The sequence below is a fragment of the Pyxicephalus adspersus genome, chromosome 1 (assembly GCF_032062135.1).
Source record: "Pyxicephalus adspersus chromosome 1, UCB_Pads_2.0, whole genome shotgun sequence".
Classification (NCBI taxonomy): domain Eukaryota; kingdom Metazoa; phylum Chordata; class Amphibia; order Anura; family Pyxicephalidae; genus Pyxicephalus; species Pyxicephalus adspersus.
The window spans coordinates 134,169,552-134,189,390 of record NC_092858.1 but is presented as its reverse complement, the minus strand read 5'-3'; the positions used below and the strand labels follow the sequence as shown (position 1 = coordinate 134,189,390).

General features: G+C 35.2%; 1 protein-coding gene across 1 annotated transcript in view; it reads left to right on the top strand.

The window, feature by feature from the left end:
• IL1RAPL1 (interleukin 1 receptor accessory protein like 1) overlaps positions 1 to 19,839 on the top strand; it is a 794,786-nt gene that overhangs the window by 499,134 nt on the left and 275,813 nt on the right. The window contains exon 4 of the mRNA XM_072427846.1: positions 18,540 to 18,726. Within this exon, the coding sequence (XP_072283947.1) occupies positions 18,540 to 18,726 (187 nt within the window). The remainder of the gene's footprint in view (positions 1 to 18,539; positions 18,727 to 19,839) is intronic.

The following is a 19,839-nucleotide window of genomic DNA, read 5'->3' as shown; positions in this document are numbered from 1 at the left end:
GGAAATAAAATTATATATAATTCATCTATCATTTGGCCTCATTTCAGTTTTAATAAGCTCTCTTGGCTCCCTTATCTTTTTATGTTCATTCCAGAGCAATTAAAAAGGAATGCAAATGACATTGCTTTTTTTCATTTTTTTTATAAAGTCGGTCTTATGAAACTTCATTAAAGTTAAAAAAAGTGTTGCATTTATATAAATGATTTCATTAACTCAGGGTTTTGTTATAAAAGTGAAGACCAGTGTTAATACCTTTAAGTGATTTTGCTACATTTGCGATTATACCTGTGATTTTGATAGGAAATTTAAAAATGCAGGAAGTAATAATAGTTTTTGTATAAATATGTTTTTTTTAAATATATGTATGCACATGGAGATAAAAACTAGTGTGTTCTGTTTAGCAATGCAGCATAATTATTTTTCCTAACTCTGGCCTTCTCAGAAAGCACTCTTAGACTGATTGATCAGTTGTTTGGGTTGCCTTTGTATTACTATTATGTCATCGCTTGTTCTGAATAGATGCTGAACACACTGCTTGATATACAGATATCCACTAGAGGGAGAATCTAAAATGCAAACATGAAATATGAAAGTCACACCAAAATGTAAATTTAAGAATGCATTACAGTTATAACTCAAAATGTGTACCTACTGAAAAGCACAATGTTTACCGACCACAGTTACTAAATATTGTTATTTCAAAACGATTTGCAAGGCATTGGGTGTACAATAAAAGAATAATTTAGAATACAAATACAGCTATTGTTATACAATTTTACTCTCTGTGTTCCTCCATGCTTAGAAAACATTGATACATAAACATAGCTCTGCTCCTTATTTCCGTAACTAGCATTTTTCGAATTCTAGTAATCTAGCATATGCAGAGTGGATTAAAATAATAACTTTATGCAGATAAAAGAGACAAAAATGTAGCTATGCATTTGGAAAAAGAACCATTTATTATTTTAAAGCGGACCTATCACCAAATGTTTACTTTATGTACATAAAACTTTTTATCATATGATACGTGACGGGCTGCTCCTTCTGCACAAGCTGAATCTCTGGAATCCGCAGAAGGAGCTTTTCTCCACAATGAAAAAGAAAATGTGCCAATCTTACCCACATACGTCATCTGATCTCATGCCTGCACAGTACGAGTTCAGGTAATGTAGGCAGAAAAAGAAAGAAGATGGTAGCACCCAGCCCTTCCTCCATGCCTGGCCGAAAAGAAGAATCCAGGATGGCTGGGCAGAATTGAGGACAGGTGTGGAGGGATTGAAGGTTCTGTGAAAGTAAAGGTGAGAATGATTTTTTTATTTTTATGAAAGTTCTGCTTTTACTACCTGAATGTGACCCACTACCAGCCTTTAGCAATTCCTTGAATTGTGGGGAATTGTGAACATTGTGTTGTAATGCTCATGTGGTAACGATAAATGTTGATAGGGGTACAGAGCAAAATTTCAGAGAGTTGAGCTAATCTGTGTTGATTCTCATTTGAAATAATTAATAAAACATATATGTGTACAGTTTAGAACAATTGTATCTGGTGTGATATGTCTGATGTCTTGAACCAGAGTTTTAAGTTCCTGGCTATTCTTTTGGGTGCTTCTCATTTCAATACATTGCTTCTCCTTTTACTGTCCAGCACATACTGGGGAAAGGAGAAGACTTGTGGGTGCTACAACAGCAGTAATAGGGTGCTATGCCCTGCCAGGCAGAGCTGTGTTTAACATAGAGCTCCCCTGCATTTATTATGCTTTAAAAGATCACTCATGCTGATACAGAAGCTCTATCATGATTTTGTATGTTAACTACATTAAAGAAGCCTAAATAATAGTTTTTGTTTAATGCTTGTAAAATGCTAACAAAAGAACAACTTAACTCAAGTCACCCAACAGTGATGACTGCTAATTATGAAAATACAATTTATACCCATATAGGATAGATTTGAAATGATTAATTTTCAGTAAATGTTGTTCTTCTCCCTTTTAGTTTCCCCCCTACAGTGACTGTAGTAATTAGTCTTGTTCGACTGTGGCTTTCCATATGATATGATTATTAGACAATGTAAATGACTGTGTTTCTAAATAAATTTTCACAGTGTAGTCAAAATGTATCATGAAATATGCCATTATTTTTTTAGTTTTTCAATAATCAACAGAATTAACTCAAAATCAAATATTGAAAAAAAAATATATATTTAAAAATTTCTGCACATTCTATGTAAAATAGAAATAAAAACACCTTAAGTGTGTCACACTTACCTCTTCCTCACTAAAGCACAGGCATCACTCTCCTGTGCATGCTTGCAGTTCTGATGCTGGGCGTGCCTCTGTTTCCATACTTTACCAACTCCACCCAATCCGCTGGCCAATCAGGAAATAGCCTCTTGATCAGCCCTGGCTATTTAGCTGGCTCACAGACTGTATTTTTTGTTCTTGCAATAAGTCTTTACTAAGTGGCTTGAGCTTCCTAGTTCTGTGAATTAGTTCCTGTACCCCTGCTGCTTAATCCAGTGTTTCCTGTGTCCAGCTTCTGTGTTAACCCCTCTTTGTCCATTTTGTTGGTTCCCAGCTAACTTCCCTGTGCAGTTCCTGTGTTCCTGTCTGTCTGTGGCTATCCCTGCTTCTCCTGTGCCTCCTGCTGTTTCCAGTGTCTCTTGTGTTCCCTGTGCCCGCAGTGGCCCCTGTGTCTTGCTGTCTGTCTCCTGGATCCCTGGCTATTGACCCCTGGCTTGTGACCTGACCTCTCTTGCTTGCTGCCTGTCTTGACCCGGGCTTTACTTGACTATCCTTCTTCTTAGTGATTTGGTACCGTGCTTTGCCCACTTTGGTGTGCCCAAGGACCACAACCTGGCCGTACCCAGCAGTGCAACATCCTCACCATCAGAGGCTCTGGAGAAAACCTGGTTACTGCATGGACTCTGCGCCTTGGCCCTTCTCAGGGCTCACACTACCTCCATGCAAGCCATAGAGCCTCCTAGTGGTCATGTTTCTCTGAGCATGACAAAGTGTGTATTCTCTAAGTTAGATGTAATGGGAAATACTTATGAAAACTGAATTCAAATGTAAAACAAAACAAATGCACTTATGTATTTAATAAAGATCATTAACTGTATTTTTAATTGTAACTAATTCATTCAGGGGATAATTATTATCATTATTATTATTATTATTAATAAACTGTATTTTAGAGCACCAACATACTACGCAACGCTGTATTGGAGATAGGTAGTAGGCACCAACCAAGTGTGCTCAGACTGAAAAATGCTGACGAGCAGAGAGTTGAATGATCCACTGCTTTACCGAGCAGTGTATTGCTACTCTTTTACCTCCCAATAAGAGGTAGAGGACAGGAATGTGTCCTAAGTATATACTCGAATATAAACCAAACAGAACATAAATCAAGATACCTACTGTTACTTAAAAACCAGGAAAACTTAATTGACTTGGGTTTTAACCAACCCAGGATACAAAATTCAGTTACCACAGCTAACATTTAAAATAGTAATCAATAGACATGACAATAAAATATGATAAGATAATTTTTGGCAAGGCTGCATATCTCTTAAAACTGGATGGATAGAAAAAAACAAAAAATATCTTGTTGCTTTAAAATCTCTCATACAAAATATATATTATAGCTGTGTAATATTGTTTGCCTGGAGTCTAGTTCTAAAGAAATTTTTACAAAGAGATATTTAAGCTGACATTGCTGACCTGTCCTATTGGAAATGCTAGTTCAATGATGGGTATGCTGAACAGATGGCTGCAATACTTTTTTGAGTTCAATATATTACAGTAAGGTCATGTTTAAAGAATGTCCAAGTGTAAATGTCCAAGCTCTATTGCATATTTTGAGCATAACAAACTGAAAAGTGTTTTTAAAGTATTTCTTCTGTTGTGAAAAATGACAGAATACCGTTTTGCACATGCCACTACATGTTTGAAATAATGGTGCGCGCTTTCCCCCAATTATATAGGAATATGTGGATCACTCAGTTTCCTCCCAAATGACAGTATTGGTGCATTGGGATTGGCTGCTTAGTTATCCATCACTGTCATATGAATGATGTTAAATGGAACAAAAGGGAGTGAAAGTAAAGTAAGTATAAAGATTTAGAACTGATGATACTACCATCAAAATTTACCTAATGCTTTTCCATGCCTGGGCAAAGCATATGATTGGTTTAGTAATCAAAATAATTGAAATACCTGGAACAATTCATTCTGACCATAGATGTCCAGTTACTAGGTGTGAATGAGTTAAATTACTGTACCATTTAATTTTCTATTGTCCTTATCAGATTCTATGTGGGCTTAAACATCTTTCATTAGGTAGGACCTTTATGACCACCAATGCAGCACAATACTGTTTAATCAATATTTTTAGCTGTTCCTGGGAGACTGATCAATATGTTGAGTTATTTTCTATTCACCAGAATATCAATTCAACACACTGATAAAAAGAAATAATGATTAGCAATTTTACAAAGAGCTTTAAACTTCAACAGCTAAAAAAAGAATTGTTTATTTCTATAGCCCATGCTCAGAATTGATATCCCAAGTAGGTATGACACTGCATGAAGCTTTGTATTTGGTTTTTTAGTCCATTTTCTATGGTAAGAAAAGACAATCATTGTATTATTTTACTAAAGAAATAACAGGTACAATATGTAAAAAAGAGAAAGTATTCAGTATTGATACCCCAAATAGTTCTGAAGCCATGTGAAAGATTTCCATTCAGTATATAATGTCAATGTTTTAAGACCTTTTAGGAGAAAATAATGGATAGTATATAATAATAGAACAACTCATAACGGGTGCTATGTTTGTATTAAAAATGTATAAAGAAAAGGGAATACATAAATCGTCCAAACATTCAGTAATCGTAAAGACAACTTTAGCTATGCTACAGTAGATGATATAATGATATTACATAAATGCTACAAGAGATAGTTTGACATTCTAAAGGAGGTAGTCTGAGATCATAGACATTTTAAGTGACATGGTCAGAGACTTGAAATCCTTGCAAATAAACTCTTAAGAGGCCATAGGAGCTGTGCTCCCTATAACATCTCAAAAAAATTCTAATATGCCTTTTAGCAAGATCCTTTATGTAAAATTTGAGGAAAAAAGTAAAAAGAGAAAAGGAAATGGTAGTTAAAAAAGCAAGATAGTGTGAAGGGAATATATCAAACCATGTAACTATTATAAACCCATATAATTGATACTTTTGGTTGCTTATGAAAATCCCAACAGATCAGCAGTTTCTGCAATACTCCATCCAGCCCCCTGGGCACCAACAACCATGCCGCCTTGGTTTAGTTTGAGCTTCTGCAGGTAATGTTTATATGGCAGTTTAACAGGTTTACCTAATAAACCTAATGTATGCATATGTACAAAAAATGGAGATTTTTTTTTTTTTTAAGTATATGCCTCAAGTTCAACTTAAAGGGGCTTGGATTTTAAAATGTGCATGTGGAGGATGCTTGCAGATATAGAATTAAAGTGGGGCTTGCATGTTGGGAATTACATTGAGAACTTTTTATTATTACTTTAACTTTAATAAATGCTATTTTAAAAACTCCCTTTTAAAATCTAACCTGTTTTGCGTTTACCCTCTCAATAGTTCACACAAATCTAGACAAGATAAAATTACTGTGCAGCTACCAAGAAATAAAAATCTGTCAACCAATTTTCACACCTGAATTAAAAATGTTGTACAAATTTAAACATAGTTTATTAAATTATAAAATAATTAATCCTCTACTCCATCTCCGTAAATCTAAATTGAAAGTTAAACATTCCATGTGATCCTTCATTCACTCAGCTTGCATGTTTGTGTTCTGTGAATTTTGGAAGATTTATAATGGGATGGAAAATATTTTGATACCCCCAGAGGAGATATGACCATTGCAGAAAAAGGGTATTTATAGGAAAGTGTTCCTCAACCAAAGTCACTAGGGTTCCAGAGGTTGCTAGGGGTTCCTTGAACAGTGAGCAACTTGTACCTCTCAGGCCAGGCCAAGTGACACCAATAATCTTTTTTGGCTATGTGTAAGGGTGACATTCTTTCCCAATGACCACCAAGCTAATGTACTGTGGGCTGAGGTTATACTTCCTCCATGTTAAAGGACATTGTTTAAAAAAAAAAGGTCTAAATAGGTCTTGGGAGGAAGTCCTGTTTTATAATATCCTGGAATGAATAATATGCTTTACTATTACTCTTTATTCCATATTTTTCATCCCTTGAAAAAGAGATTCAGAAATGGCAGATGTTTTCGTGTTGTTTGAAATGTAAGGCATTTATGTTTTTCCATTTTTCAAAAAATGTTTAAAACATAATCAGAAAATTACTGGAAAATAACATGAAGCCTTTTTTTATGCTTTCATTTCCATATTTATTCAGAAAAGAACTTTTTATACACTGAAAACATTTTTTTAATATGAAATCAATTATTCACACCTTAATGCTTTTTACACCTAAGGATGCTCTCACAAGAGCAAACAAGCTCATTAAAACTTCATGCTGGATGGCCTGTTTTCATGTTCCTCACTTCCATGACCTTCATTTTGCTGTTCCACTTCGCCATGCTTTAGCTATTATATTTTCACCTTCATTTGGCTGACATTTGTCATACGTTTGCATGTGTTATCAACCTGAATTTGATTAAACAAAAATAAATAATGAGACAGGTATTATGTGAATAAGGTCAAGGATGGTGTAAACATTTTTGTAGAATGATCATAAAAAACATATGGCAATAGTTAGATTGAGTCAAATGGATTGTCGGTAGCAGAAAGCTTGTTTAACCACTTCATGGTTAACAACTTTATCTTGTCATTGATAGAAAAATTTTCAGGTTTTGCACATGACAGTTTTAGATCTTTTCTATTTCTATCTAAGGGAAGTTGGTATAGGAGCAAATATGTAGACTTTAAAGGAAACCTATGAGTATAAAACTGTGTGTCATATATATATATATATGGGAAGGTTTTCCCTGAATGATCTAATGAAGGCTCTTCTGTAATAGCACCAAAGCTTTGCTGTCACTGAACATAGAATGTTTTATCTATATTGACTCAGCAGTTTAATCATCAGGTAAACAAAATTCTCTTAGTAACAATGATACTGCATTGCTGTTAAAGAAGAACCCTGCTCACACATTTACATACGACAGACCTGTTTGATCGGAGTGAGCTAAAATTGAGTATAGAATGAAATTGAAGGTCACAGAGTTTTATATATTTCTTGCTGGGCAGCTTGTTCAGAGTAGAATGAAGTTGCATTCTTGCAGAAAATTGAAAGGAAAGGGGAAAAGACAAATTCTCCAGGAAGTGTAGTGCACTAATGTAACATAACCTCCTATCAGATATTCTCTAGCTGCATAATATTCATTTATGCAGATGTAAGGAATGGTTGATGCACAATTGCTTTGTTGCTATGTCCAATAATGAAACTGCTCAGAACTGAACAGCTATCTGCAGCTAAATGATTGGAGAGACTTTAAATGTCCATACAGCAGGATATAGACCTGATTGTTCTGAACTGTTAATGTATAGGGGATAGCAGTGTAAAATATACAAACCCCTATTTCTGTTAATGGTGAAAACCCAGCAGATATGAAAGACAAAAGTGCAGCTCTGCAATCTCAAGTTGGTAGATGTAACTTTGCAACTAGTGTATATACCAAAACCTGACATCATAATGGCCTTTCACTATCACTATACAGCCGCATTCAACAGATTAAGAAGGTTAAGGTTGGGGGGGAGGGGCTTTTTTTTCTACTGGCCAACATTTTAAAAGCTTTTTTCCCTCTAACTCCCCAGAAGTTGATTTTCGTCGGGCTTGCTGGAGACCTGCAATAATTTAAAGGGTTTATCAAGGGTAACATTGTTAAGAAAGGCTGTGCTAAATTCTGCTCTCTGCTGAGTCCCCCAACCCCCATGCAGTCACAGTTCTTTGATCAGCCCTGCAGGCTAATGTACACACTGCCATTTGACTATGTATCATAAGTTTTATGGAGGTTGACAATTTTATTATCAATATTTACCCCTCTATACAATCAAAGGGTAAAATTTGGCTATGGACACAGATGATCAGTGGGTCTCCATTATGGCATTCCTGTTGCAGGGTGCATTATGTGTGCCCTCTGAAGTCTTAATGGTTGAATTATTGCCCATTGGTATCAGCGTGCAGTATTGCATCATGCAGTGCTAGTCATCGGAAAGGATCGTGAAAGATCCTTTCCAAGGACTAATATTGCACGTGTGTATGAGGCTTAACTCTACAAACTCCACTCATCTTATCAATCGCATTTCAGTATTTAGTCAAGCTCTTACTAAATGACCCCTGCCTTTGAAAGCGATCAGTTCCTGTTCTGCTATGGGTGATACTTGTTGCCAACCCTTGCTTTACCTGATCCCCAGATTGTTTGCCACCTGGACTGCTTTTGCACAGTATTATATGCAGTAATATATACCGTAATTGATTTGAAGTTCCTTGAAAAAATGTAGAAATGTATTAGGTAGAAATAATAGTCATATATATATATATATATATATATATATATATATATAAAGATAAGGGTAATATAATCATATTAAGTATACCATTGTCAAGTTGACTGATGTATGCTAACTTTGCTATATTCAACCCAGAAATAAAGGCTTTGGCTATGTAGATGATTTTTAAGGGCTATATAAAAATGAACCACACTTGATGGGTCCTCATTCTTTCGACATTGTTTGAAATAGCGTTGGAAACTCTTTAGCAAGTGTAAGTTATTATCCACTTTGGCTTAGAACCGATAAAAATCTTTTGATTCCTAACATTAATGTATACAAAGGAACTCGGCTAATTCAAAGCAAAGAAAGCATACTGAAAATAAGTACAATAATGTTTCAGATATGGCAACATTTATCTTCATTTGGTTCCATTTGTCTGGCCCAAGGTACTGTAATAATTTACTACAAGTACAAATGAAATAATCCTTTACATACACTTTATTAAATATATCCATATAATTTTATAGTTCAGACATCTATAGAGCCACATTTAAATGAGCCACAGGCCAGTGACCACTATAAATTGTGATTTTTTACTGGTTCATATCACATAAATTATTCATTTCTAGTATCATCTTATCACAGTGGAATATATAATTACATATTTTTTCCAACAGTTTTTACTTTGAGAGTTATTGTACTGTATATATGTACTGTATACTGTATATTGTACTGTATATGTTTTATAGTCCTCATATTTATTCAAATTTGTTATTATCTTTAATTTTTAGTAACTAGTTAGTTGTTAATTTTACTATTATAAATCATAGCATTTTGAAGGTATACTAGAAAGGCACTTTCTAAGAAAGCAAAAATTAGAACATGTAAGAATACAAAAAAGTGTAGATTCCAGCAATATAGATAAATATGATACATGAAAGCTTGGGATCTTTTGGTTTGATGCCTGCTGTCTGTAAATAAGGTTCAACCTGTTGATTGGTGCAAATATTTTTTTCTTTGAAAGACATCCAACTTTATGAATTTAATATACCTGGGCTTGCAAATAAATCATTTGCCTAAATGCGTTGTTGGTGTCTGGCTAAAGCAGTGTCTCTTAGGCTTTTAAACATTTAACCCTGATATAATTACTATATTCACAGCTCACAGTGCATCAGTTTGGTTATAAGCGGGAAGAATGCCTCTTACATTGCTTGTCATTAGGAAGAATGAATAGCAAAAATAAATTCTTGGTGTAATTTAAACTGACCTGAGTCAGAAACTGCTCATTGCTCAAGGAACACTAAGCAACCTCTGGAGGAACCCTGGGTTTGTCCGGAACCCTGGTTGAAAAACACTGATCTAAAGGCCTACGACAAAGAGAGTTATCATGTACAGCATAAAAAGTATAACAATGAGGTGTTTCCATAACACTTAAATATCCATAATATGAAACTTAACTCCTAAGTCCGCTCCTTAACACTTAATCTCAACAACTCTGACACTTAACCTTTAAGGTGTGCCAATTATCCTTGAATTTCCCAATCTCAACCCTAACCTTTCCTAACCCCTGAAATGAGCCTTTAACCACTTACATCAGAGGTAGGCAAACTCCGGCATTTAGGCCGGATATGGCCTAGCCAGTATTCTAGTCGGGCCTAACACCCCCCTAGATATTTATTGTTGGATCCGGCCTAATTGAATTGTCGGGTTGTCACGAGTTCCCGCGATATCACAGAGTTCCCGCGATATACCCCTAGTGGACTGACGAATTATTCTTTGTCCAACGCTACAACAAATCCCTGTGTTTAGTGTGCAACAACACCAACAGCACTTTCAAGCGGTCAAATCTCAAGGGGCATTTTGATGCCAAGCATGGTACATGTACAGAGACTTTTATTGACTTCTACCATCAGCTGCCACATGCTCAGTTTCCAATGTTGTTAGCCCGTGCCAAGCGTGTTATGGCAATGTTTGGCAGCACTTATTCGTGCAAGCAGCTGTTCTCCAACATGACGTTTTGTAAGAACAAGCTGCGTTCTCAGCTCACTGACAATCACTCTAATGACATTCTGTTGCTGAACTCCTCATCATTAGAACATGGTATTGTATCTGTCTCTAAAAACATGCAACATCATGTTTCTCATTGATCGTACTGTATTTTTAAATAAAAAACCTTTCCTTGGAAACCTTGTTTCTTCTGGCCTAGTGTGCCTTCTTGACCTCCTGAAATGGCCTAGTAGTCCAAAAAGTTTGCCGACCCCTGCGTTACATAAACACTTCCTTTCCAACACTTGACCTCATTTGTGTGCATATTCTGTATGCTTGCTCATTGGGCGGGGAAGGCTTCCATGTTTAGCCTAAAGAGATAACAGATAAGAAAATTAGATAAAATTAATTACTTTCAAAGTACTGGTCAGTGGGAACAAAAAAGAGTATTTGGAGTTGACTTAAGAAACCTAAAACTTCCACATTGAAAATTTAACTCTCAATTAGGTTACTGAATATGGTGAAGTTATATTTGCCATGAATATTAAATTATGTGAAAATAAATCAGGTCGTTTTGCTTCTACATGATTTGACAATTCCTCTACTCCTTTAGTATATCAACCACACTAAATTATTATACTGTCACACCCTCTCTAGCTACAGTCTGAGGAACAATAACGATTATCATGGGATCACTTTCTAAGGGCTCTATTTATAAACAAGGAATCCAAAATTCCATAAAACACTCCCTGATGGGAATCAGTTACTGCCGCTGAAACACATAAACCTGGAAGATTCCCCTGAGAGAATGTTTGAGGGAATGTCTAATTCCTTATTATATATTCAGAGTTCTAAATTTAAGCACTAATATTTTTATTGTTAGTTTACAACTTATATTGAAAGAAACCTTGAAACATCGTCTTTCTAGTTATGCTTCATTTGCATCAATTTATGATTACATTATACTATAGTTAATTTATAGGGAGAGAACATTTATATTTATCTTTTCAAAGAAAGAAAGTTTTATCTCTAAATACAACAAAAATGCAGGAAGGATAAATGTAACTTGCTAAGTAGGTTAGTACAACAGAAATTGCTTTAAAGAAATAAGAAATATAAATCTCTAGCTTTCCCATAAATAATGGTCATATTTACTTTAGTGGTAGTAAAATTCCATTTTTTTAATAAAACAAATAATTTAATTGTAATAACAAAAATGAAATTCTTTCATGCGTAATTTAATTCTGTGACTCATACGGCCTGAATCGGTGAAGCTAGGAGAATGACCAAATGCTATTTTTAACACAACAAAATGACAGTTGTAATGTCACTTCTTTGAAGTGGTTGAATCTGAATCTCAGCTCCCTGGATGTGAACAAGTCACTTTTTTTTCACTGCACATTTTAAGCACTAAAATTAGATTTCATGCTTTGTGCAAATGCAGGGATTCATTGTGCCATCAAAATTGTATCTTCACTTTACAGCTTGGCATGCACTTTCAGCTCAGTATAATAATTAGATGCATTGTACATTATGGAATCCATCATAATATCAATGCAGTCAGAGGAGGTAGAGGAAAAGATAGTACATTTGCATAAACTAAAAGGCCTTGCAAATATTGTCATTTCTCTTTGCACAACATGACAAGTATGAGTGGAACTTACCTTATAGAGCTTCATCATAAAAATCAGCTCAAAGCACATATGAAGCCAATCATTTGTAAAGTAGAAGATGGTAGTACATTAAAATGCTTAACAAAAACTAACACCCTGAAAACAAAATATATCTTAATAATATAAAAAGGCTAATATATATATATATATATAGGGAGAGAAATCTAATACAGGTGTACATCAGGCATTCACGGAAAAAGTATATTTACCTATGTGTTAGGTTTCAGCTTGGAATTTAAATTTAAGTAATTAACAATAAAATTTATGCAAATAATGTATATATAGTACAGTAAATAACACAATAGGGAAAAAGTTGAATAATGGTAGTTCTCTTTTAATATTTGTATTTTTCCTGTACTTTTCCTTTTACATAAGTGGGCAAACATTCACACCACAGAACTCTGATAAAAAATGATGGTTTATTTAAAATTTGATTACTAAAACCAGGATATAGCAAATAAACATCATTACTATGGTATGCTAAATATTGGCTAATATTTCTACAGCTGGAAATGTAGAGGTGGGCTAGTGTGTTATGCAAATGTTTTAAATATTGTAATATATTACATAACTCACTACCTTGCTATCATATCATCACATATTGCATCATGCTAATTGTAGCTCAATGTAAAAGTAACTGTAAAAGATAAATGTAAACAGATATGCAACTACGGAGAAATTAAAAAAAAAGCAGTATATTTTCCTGCATGTAATTGGCAACTCTCCAACAGCTCCAAATTAAACTGACAATATAGTTATATAGTTACATAGTAAGTCAGGTTGAAAAAAGACTTAAGTACATCAAGTTCAACCCCTAAGGAAATAAACATATCCCAGAACCCTATGGACATGGAGTTGATCTAGAGGAAGGCAAAAAAAACCCCTGGTACAATTTGCTCCAACAGGGGGAAAAAAATCCTTCCTGATTCCATGAGGCAACCAGATGTTCCCTGGATAAACAGTCTCTGTTATGTATACATTAAAGCCATAATACCCGGTTATGTTCTGTGCTTCTGGAAAAGCATCCAGTTATTTTGAAGCAATCTATAGAACTTGCAGAAACTTTGCTATTTCAGATTTTCACAGACCTTACAGTGAAGTTCCCGTAAGGTCATGGGGGCTGGGTTATTAATTTCTTTAAATCATTTATCCTTTAAATGATAGAATTGTCTTGTAAATGAGCTGACTGCTAAAAGGCTATATACTGCAACCTAGGTTTTACTTTATTTCTGGTAAACCTGAAAACTTTTTGTCTATAGTAACAGCGAGCCTTGACCTCATGTCTACTACGAGAGTATATGCAGGTATAGAGGAACTGGTTAAGTATGTGCTGATGAAGAAATTTAAGGTATACCATGGTTTATATAGACTTATACTGGAACAAATTTTGCTAGTGTTTTTGGTAGAAACTACACGCAATGCATAAGTACTATCAGTTGCTTTTTTTGTGCTAGCATTGGACAGACAGTGTCAATGAATGAAGCATTGACTTGAGCATTGAATTGATGGATAAAAGGTACACCAGGGTGTAATCATGGCAAGAGCCCACATCCTCTCACTTGAATTTAGTTCTACTTTAATTCCAAATCTAGATCACAAATTTACAGACTCTGGACTGCGCATGTGCAGGGAGCTATGTCCCCCAGAGTGACCTCATTATGCCAGAATCCACCCACTCTCCCATCACAGGTCTGAGCCACCCCCCCGAGCCTGCAACATACAGGAGATATAGTCTGCGGCACTGGCCGGTGTGCGGTGACCCAACTGGGGTCCTTCTCCTGACCCCTCTAGGAGGTGAACTGGCCAGAGCTGTGGACCACCAAAATTTTCTCACAGACCACAAGTTGGGGACCGTTGGCCTAAAGCATAAGTACTCAAGATCCCTATGCAATAAGCAGTACACATACCTAAAACTGGCCTGGTATCGCTCGCAGCTCTTTCTTAGTACTGGAGGGTTAAGATAAGAAGCAGAACAAGAATGCAACAAGTTTATGTGCTGACAAAAAGCATTTTGATTGGAAGAGAAAACAGACAAACATATTTGTCCATCAACCATGCTGCTCCTGCCTTAACTATTGCTATTTTCATTTTTTTTTTGTTATCTAGGCTAAAGTTCTGCTTTAAACATTTTGGAATACTTTTTTTTTAATTTGACTATTAAACCTGACATTTTAAGCACTATTATATGTATATGCTTCAGCTAGTGATGGGTGAGATTGCCCGGGTTAAATCCAATAGGAGTTCAGTAAAGGGTATTTAAGGTCACCCAAGAGGCAATCCTACCAACTAGAAGGTAATTAGTGGGTGGTGTCACAATTGACTTAGGGGTGGTTTTGCACACTGTCAGGGATTTTACTGCCCATTTTGCACAAGAGAAACATGTTCTCATCTGGTTTGCTAATATACACAGCAAAGATTGTTTCTATTGGCTAGTGATTGTTAGGGGTGGTACCTAACTATTTACAATATTAAGTGGCAAGAACCAGGGAGCAGCAAAACTTTTGTTGACTGGCGTTTATTAGGAATGGTACCTTGCCTGGCTGAAACCATTTATAAAGAAAAAATATAAAATGTGCTATTTGCGCACTCTTTTCTCAGCTTGGATCCATCCTTGATTTGTGTTTTCAGATTTTATTTATTGTGAATATTGATATTTTTTAGAATATATATATATATATACATTTGTTTAGTTAGCAGAGAATATGATTGTTCCTGACATTTTGGTGCAGAAACAACAGTCATATCCATATGAGCACGGCTTGAAAATATTGTACAGAGCATACAAGCCAGGGTGTGCCCAAGGCATGATAAGGCAGTTATAATTTAAAATGGTACTTCTAAGGTGATCCCCTGTGATTATTACTGACCCTTACACAGTGTGAAATTTTTTTTGTAGATATACAATATGTGTGAAACATTGCCAAGTGTTTCCATGAAAGCATTCTCAATAATGGATTTAGATGTTAACTCATTCAAGCAATGTCATACAGTTTTACACCATTCAGGATATGATTTCAGTGCTGAAAGTGAAACAATACTTGTGACTTGAATCACATATACTCATGAAACCTGCTAAGAACACTAAACTTTCATGAATCTATTTCATTTATTATTCATGCTGATTAACTCGTAATGCAGATTGCAGATTGTCATCTACTAGAATATTCTGATGTAGAAAAAAAGTGTTGTAGTTTAGTTTTATGTAAATGGTCGTCATGGGTTTGTAAGCATTATTTATCACTGATTATTGTACTTTAATTATATTGATGATTTTGACATTTTATATCCTAAACCATTTTATGGATTTACCTGGCATATGTCATTGACATCTCTACCTTGAACTTCATTTAGACACCTATAGTTGTGTATATATATTATTATATCATTAGAGATTCGGAGCACTTAAAGGTAGCTAATTTAAATAGCAAGCAGCATTCCCATTGGCTGGTGAGTGTTCAGCGTAGAATACCCTCTAACAACCACCAGAAATGGGAAAACTGCCCACTGTTAAAATTACCAATGGCTTGTACTAGTTTCTTATGTACACCCGGAGTTCCTGTTGTCTGGTGGTTGTTTGGGCTAAACAATTACCAGCCTATGGGAATCCTGCCTGCTGTATTCTGCACCTGCTTTTAGCAACTGGCCAGGTAGAAGGAGCATCCCCATTGGTTAGTGGTGGTAATTTGTTGCAATACCTCTCTTGAAAACCACCATTTACAAGGTGAAGAAATAGCTGGGAAGCAGTTGTTAACAAAGGAAACTACTTAGATATTCACTTCTTGTGAGTGCTATTATTAGCTTGCAACTTGGAAAGCTGTGGCAAACATGCATGTCATCCCAAATAGTTGTCAATGAAAAAAAAAAACAGCATTATTAAGGAAATGCATATGTCGGTGCAGAAGGTAATGCCCAATGACATTGCCATTGTCTGGTAACTAAGTAAGCTATGGATTTGTGTGGAATCAAAGGGTGATCTCCCAATGCACATGTAAAAGCCGTAAGGAACAACAGATATGTAAGAGCAATTGGACATGAAAATACAATCATGTAGATTAATCATCAAATACTAGAAAAAAATGAAGGGAACAGAAGGGGAAAAGTTAAGGGTGAGCACCACAAGGTCACCACCACAAATTTACTGTAAATGAATCTTTTTTATGCATATGTTTTTTAAGGAAAAGATTAAACACTTGTCAATGTTTTGTAAATGTCATATCCACTGCCTTATGAACATGCCTGATCTTCTTCTTTAGAGCTAATATGTGTGTCTGATATTTGTACAAACTTGGCTAGCACAGATGAGGTTAAATTTAACATCAGAACATTCAGTTCTGAGTGATGGTTAATCTGCAGTCAGTTCACAGATCTCTGGAATAAGAGGGAGTACAGTAAAATGCCTTATTACTCTCAGCAGGTTCCACTTTCAACCTATTAGGGGTCAGGTGAATTTAGAGAACAGTTTGAGAAAATTTCAGTCTTTTATGCAGCTCTCATGCAGAGGGGTCCAAGCTTCTATATTTTGAATCAGACCACATAGAGCCTTCAGTACAAATTAATCATGTCAGAATACAGTTTATGTCCTAGAAACACAAAATAGCAAACCTGACAAACTTTAAATGGGGCTATTTTGTGAACTAAAGAAACCAAACTAATTAAAAACTTTTATCCATTTTGTAACTTTTTCTGCTAACAAAATACAAGACTATATTTTAGAAATAATAGTACATAATATGATTTTTTATTGTTTTAGTTAATATTTTGTTATAATGTGTTATAATATTAAAAAATGTATGGCAGTTGAGCAATAAGTTGCAGGCATTTCACGGGCCTTGCCGTCTCTCCTTTAATAACACCACCACCAGTGGCTCTGGTGCCCCTATAGATCTTTGGGAGTTTTTTCCCTCTTTCTGTGGGTGTTCAGCACTTTTGCAGACAGTGGTTACAACTGCCTAATCCATTATTTCTCCCACCTGACCCTACTCCCATGTTTCCAAGGCTAACCTGTCTCTCATGTGTACCAGTTGTAAGTGGTGGAAATCAAAGAATAGCCATTTGCACTGGTACAAAAAAAAAAAAACTCATATGCAGCAATTATCTAATGTGAAGTGTTGTACACTATCTCTTGGACTATATAATGGAGCACCACCAATTAAAGAGATGCCCCTCTTTTGGAGGAATTAGTTTGCAGAATTTGAATTGATGATGCTGTAACATGACATGGCATTAACAGAACATTTTACAGGGTAAAATCACTAGAGCTGTGTTAAGCTGCTTTAAGCACATGTATTTACAACAAAGACAAGCTACCTCCAAAGCATTTATACTTAAATAGTTAAGAAAGATATAGGGGACTATTTATAAAGCAATGAATCTGACGCCTCTGGTGCAGAATCAATCACTGCCATTTAAAACATATTGATGTGGAAAATTCTCCACCAGAGAATATTTCTGAATGTCAGCTTTACTGCTTTATGAATAGGCCTCATAGGGTTTTCCTGGACATTAAAGATCACCAGGGGTCAATGTAGTCTAAAGATAATTAATGTCAAAACAGACATAGACTAGTTGTTTTTCTTTTTTTTTTTTTTTTTTAATTGTATTGTGCACTTGCTTCTATAAAATTGTGTTCTTTTAATTATAAGTATAGGAAATGTTTAAATCCCTATTATAAAACCTATTGTTATCTACAGTAAAGCTTGTTGCAAATCACAAATGGTGTTAAAAATGTATATTCAGGCATCAAATTTCAGATTATAAGAAAAAAAAATGAAAGCTAAATGATAATTGTAGTGTCAAAGAAAAGATGAAGAGCAGACAGTAATCCAAAATAAAAGTTGAGTTAGCTGGAAGGAAATATAAAAGAATAAAATAGAAAAATGAAAAGGTCACCTAGGGAGACAGATAGTAATATAAACCAGCCCTACAAAAGCCAAGTTATGAAATGAAAGTCACTTCTTAATCCACTCAAAGAAATGAATGCTATGTCCTTTTAAAATCTTGGTTAATGCTAATTAATCTCGTTTGCAGAAGGGGATGCTATTGTTTTACTGGAATTCTTTGCATCTGTCGAGTTTAAAAATAGGCTGTTGTTCTTGTACAGCTGTAATCACTTGCAAAGCCTTGTTGCTTAGGTATTAATAGCCAAGGATGGCACGTAAACCATTTTGACAGTATTGCGCATCGTTTTATATTTAGTATGAATTTTTTCTCCAGCTATGAAATTGCTACATTCATCTCAAGTTCTCTCTGCCCCTTAAGGCATCATTGACATTTATATCCATACAAATGCTAACTTGTAAAACAGGGATATGGGATATACTGTGTTTACTTGAAATAAGCTTAGATTCTGTTTTTTTTTATATTTTTACAGGAACTCCACTTACTGCATGAAAGTTTCTATATCGCTGGCAGTAGGGGACAACGATACCGGATTCTGTTATAACTCCAAGATGAAATACTTTGAAAAAGCTGAGTTGAGCAAAAGCAAAGAGATCTTGTGCCCAGAAATAGAAGATTTCATTATGCCATACAGAGAGCCAGAAATCAAGTGGTACAAGGTACAGTATGAGCTCTGCTCATGTTACTTAAAAGTGCCAAACCTGCAGCGTAAACATTATGCACTTTTGTGTCTAGTAAATTTATTTTAATGCCTAAAGCACTGTGTGCCCTCTTAGTAAAAGCAGTATTTCTTTGTTCATAGAAACAGTCATGACATTTTTCTTTCCATTATTTTTTATCAATGGTAAGTTTTCAAGAATATGGGTATATTTTGCAGAATCAGTTAAAAAATAGAGGTTTTAATTCAAGGTATAATAACAACCTTGACATTTTTAAATATGAATCACCTAAATACAACTAGTAATACATATATGATAATGGTAGTTATTATTATTATTATAATATTATTAATAATAATAATAATAATAATAATATTGTAAGAATTACTGAAATTTTAAGGGGTGACTGAACCAGCCTGACCTCAGAATTCCATTAAGCCTTTCTGAATTCTGCAAAACCCAACCTTAGAACCAAACCCCATTGAATTCTATGTGACATGAATCTTGTAGATACATTCTGGGCTTTTATAATGCTAATAGGCAAACTAGTGTTGAAAAAGGAATTAGAAGATGAGCACAACCACCGGGCATATATAAAAATGCAAGAAAAAATTAATACAGTACAGTAGGGTATGGGGTTTTATTATGGTTTTTGAGGGGATAATTAAAAATATGATTGGAGTGGGAATGCGGTAAAGATGCATGTTCTTTTAATTATTTAAAAGATTGGGGTTTTTGCTAAATTCCAACCAGACACCTAACAAGACATGCAGCCTGGATGTTCAACAAAGGGGGGACAGTGAGTGCCCCCCTTTCTGCACCCCCTTTTTTCCTAATCGAGACAAAAGTGATGTGGCCTTTCTCTGTCTACCTTTCCTCGTCATTAAAAAATGTGATCCTTTGCAAAAATGATGAATAAAAAACATCATCCATCAGTTGAACGGTCAGATTAAATAGTTTAAGAGCAGGGGTGTAGATGTAAAAAAAGAAGAGGAGTCACAGTACTACCCATGACATGACCACTCCACTACACCCCTGCCTATGTGTCACTCAAAGTGGTAGAAACTTCTCCCAAAGTGATGTCATGATACCAGAACCCGCAGGCTCAGACCT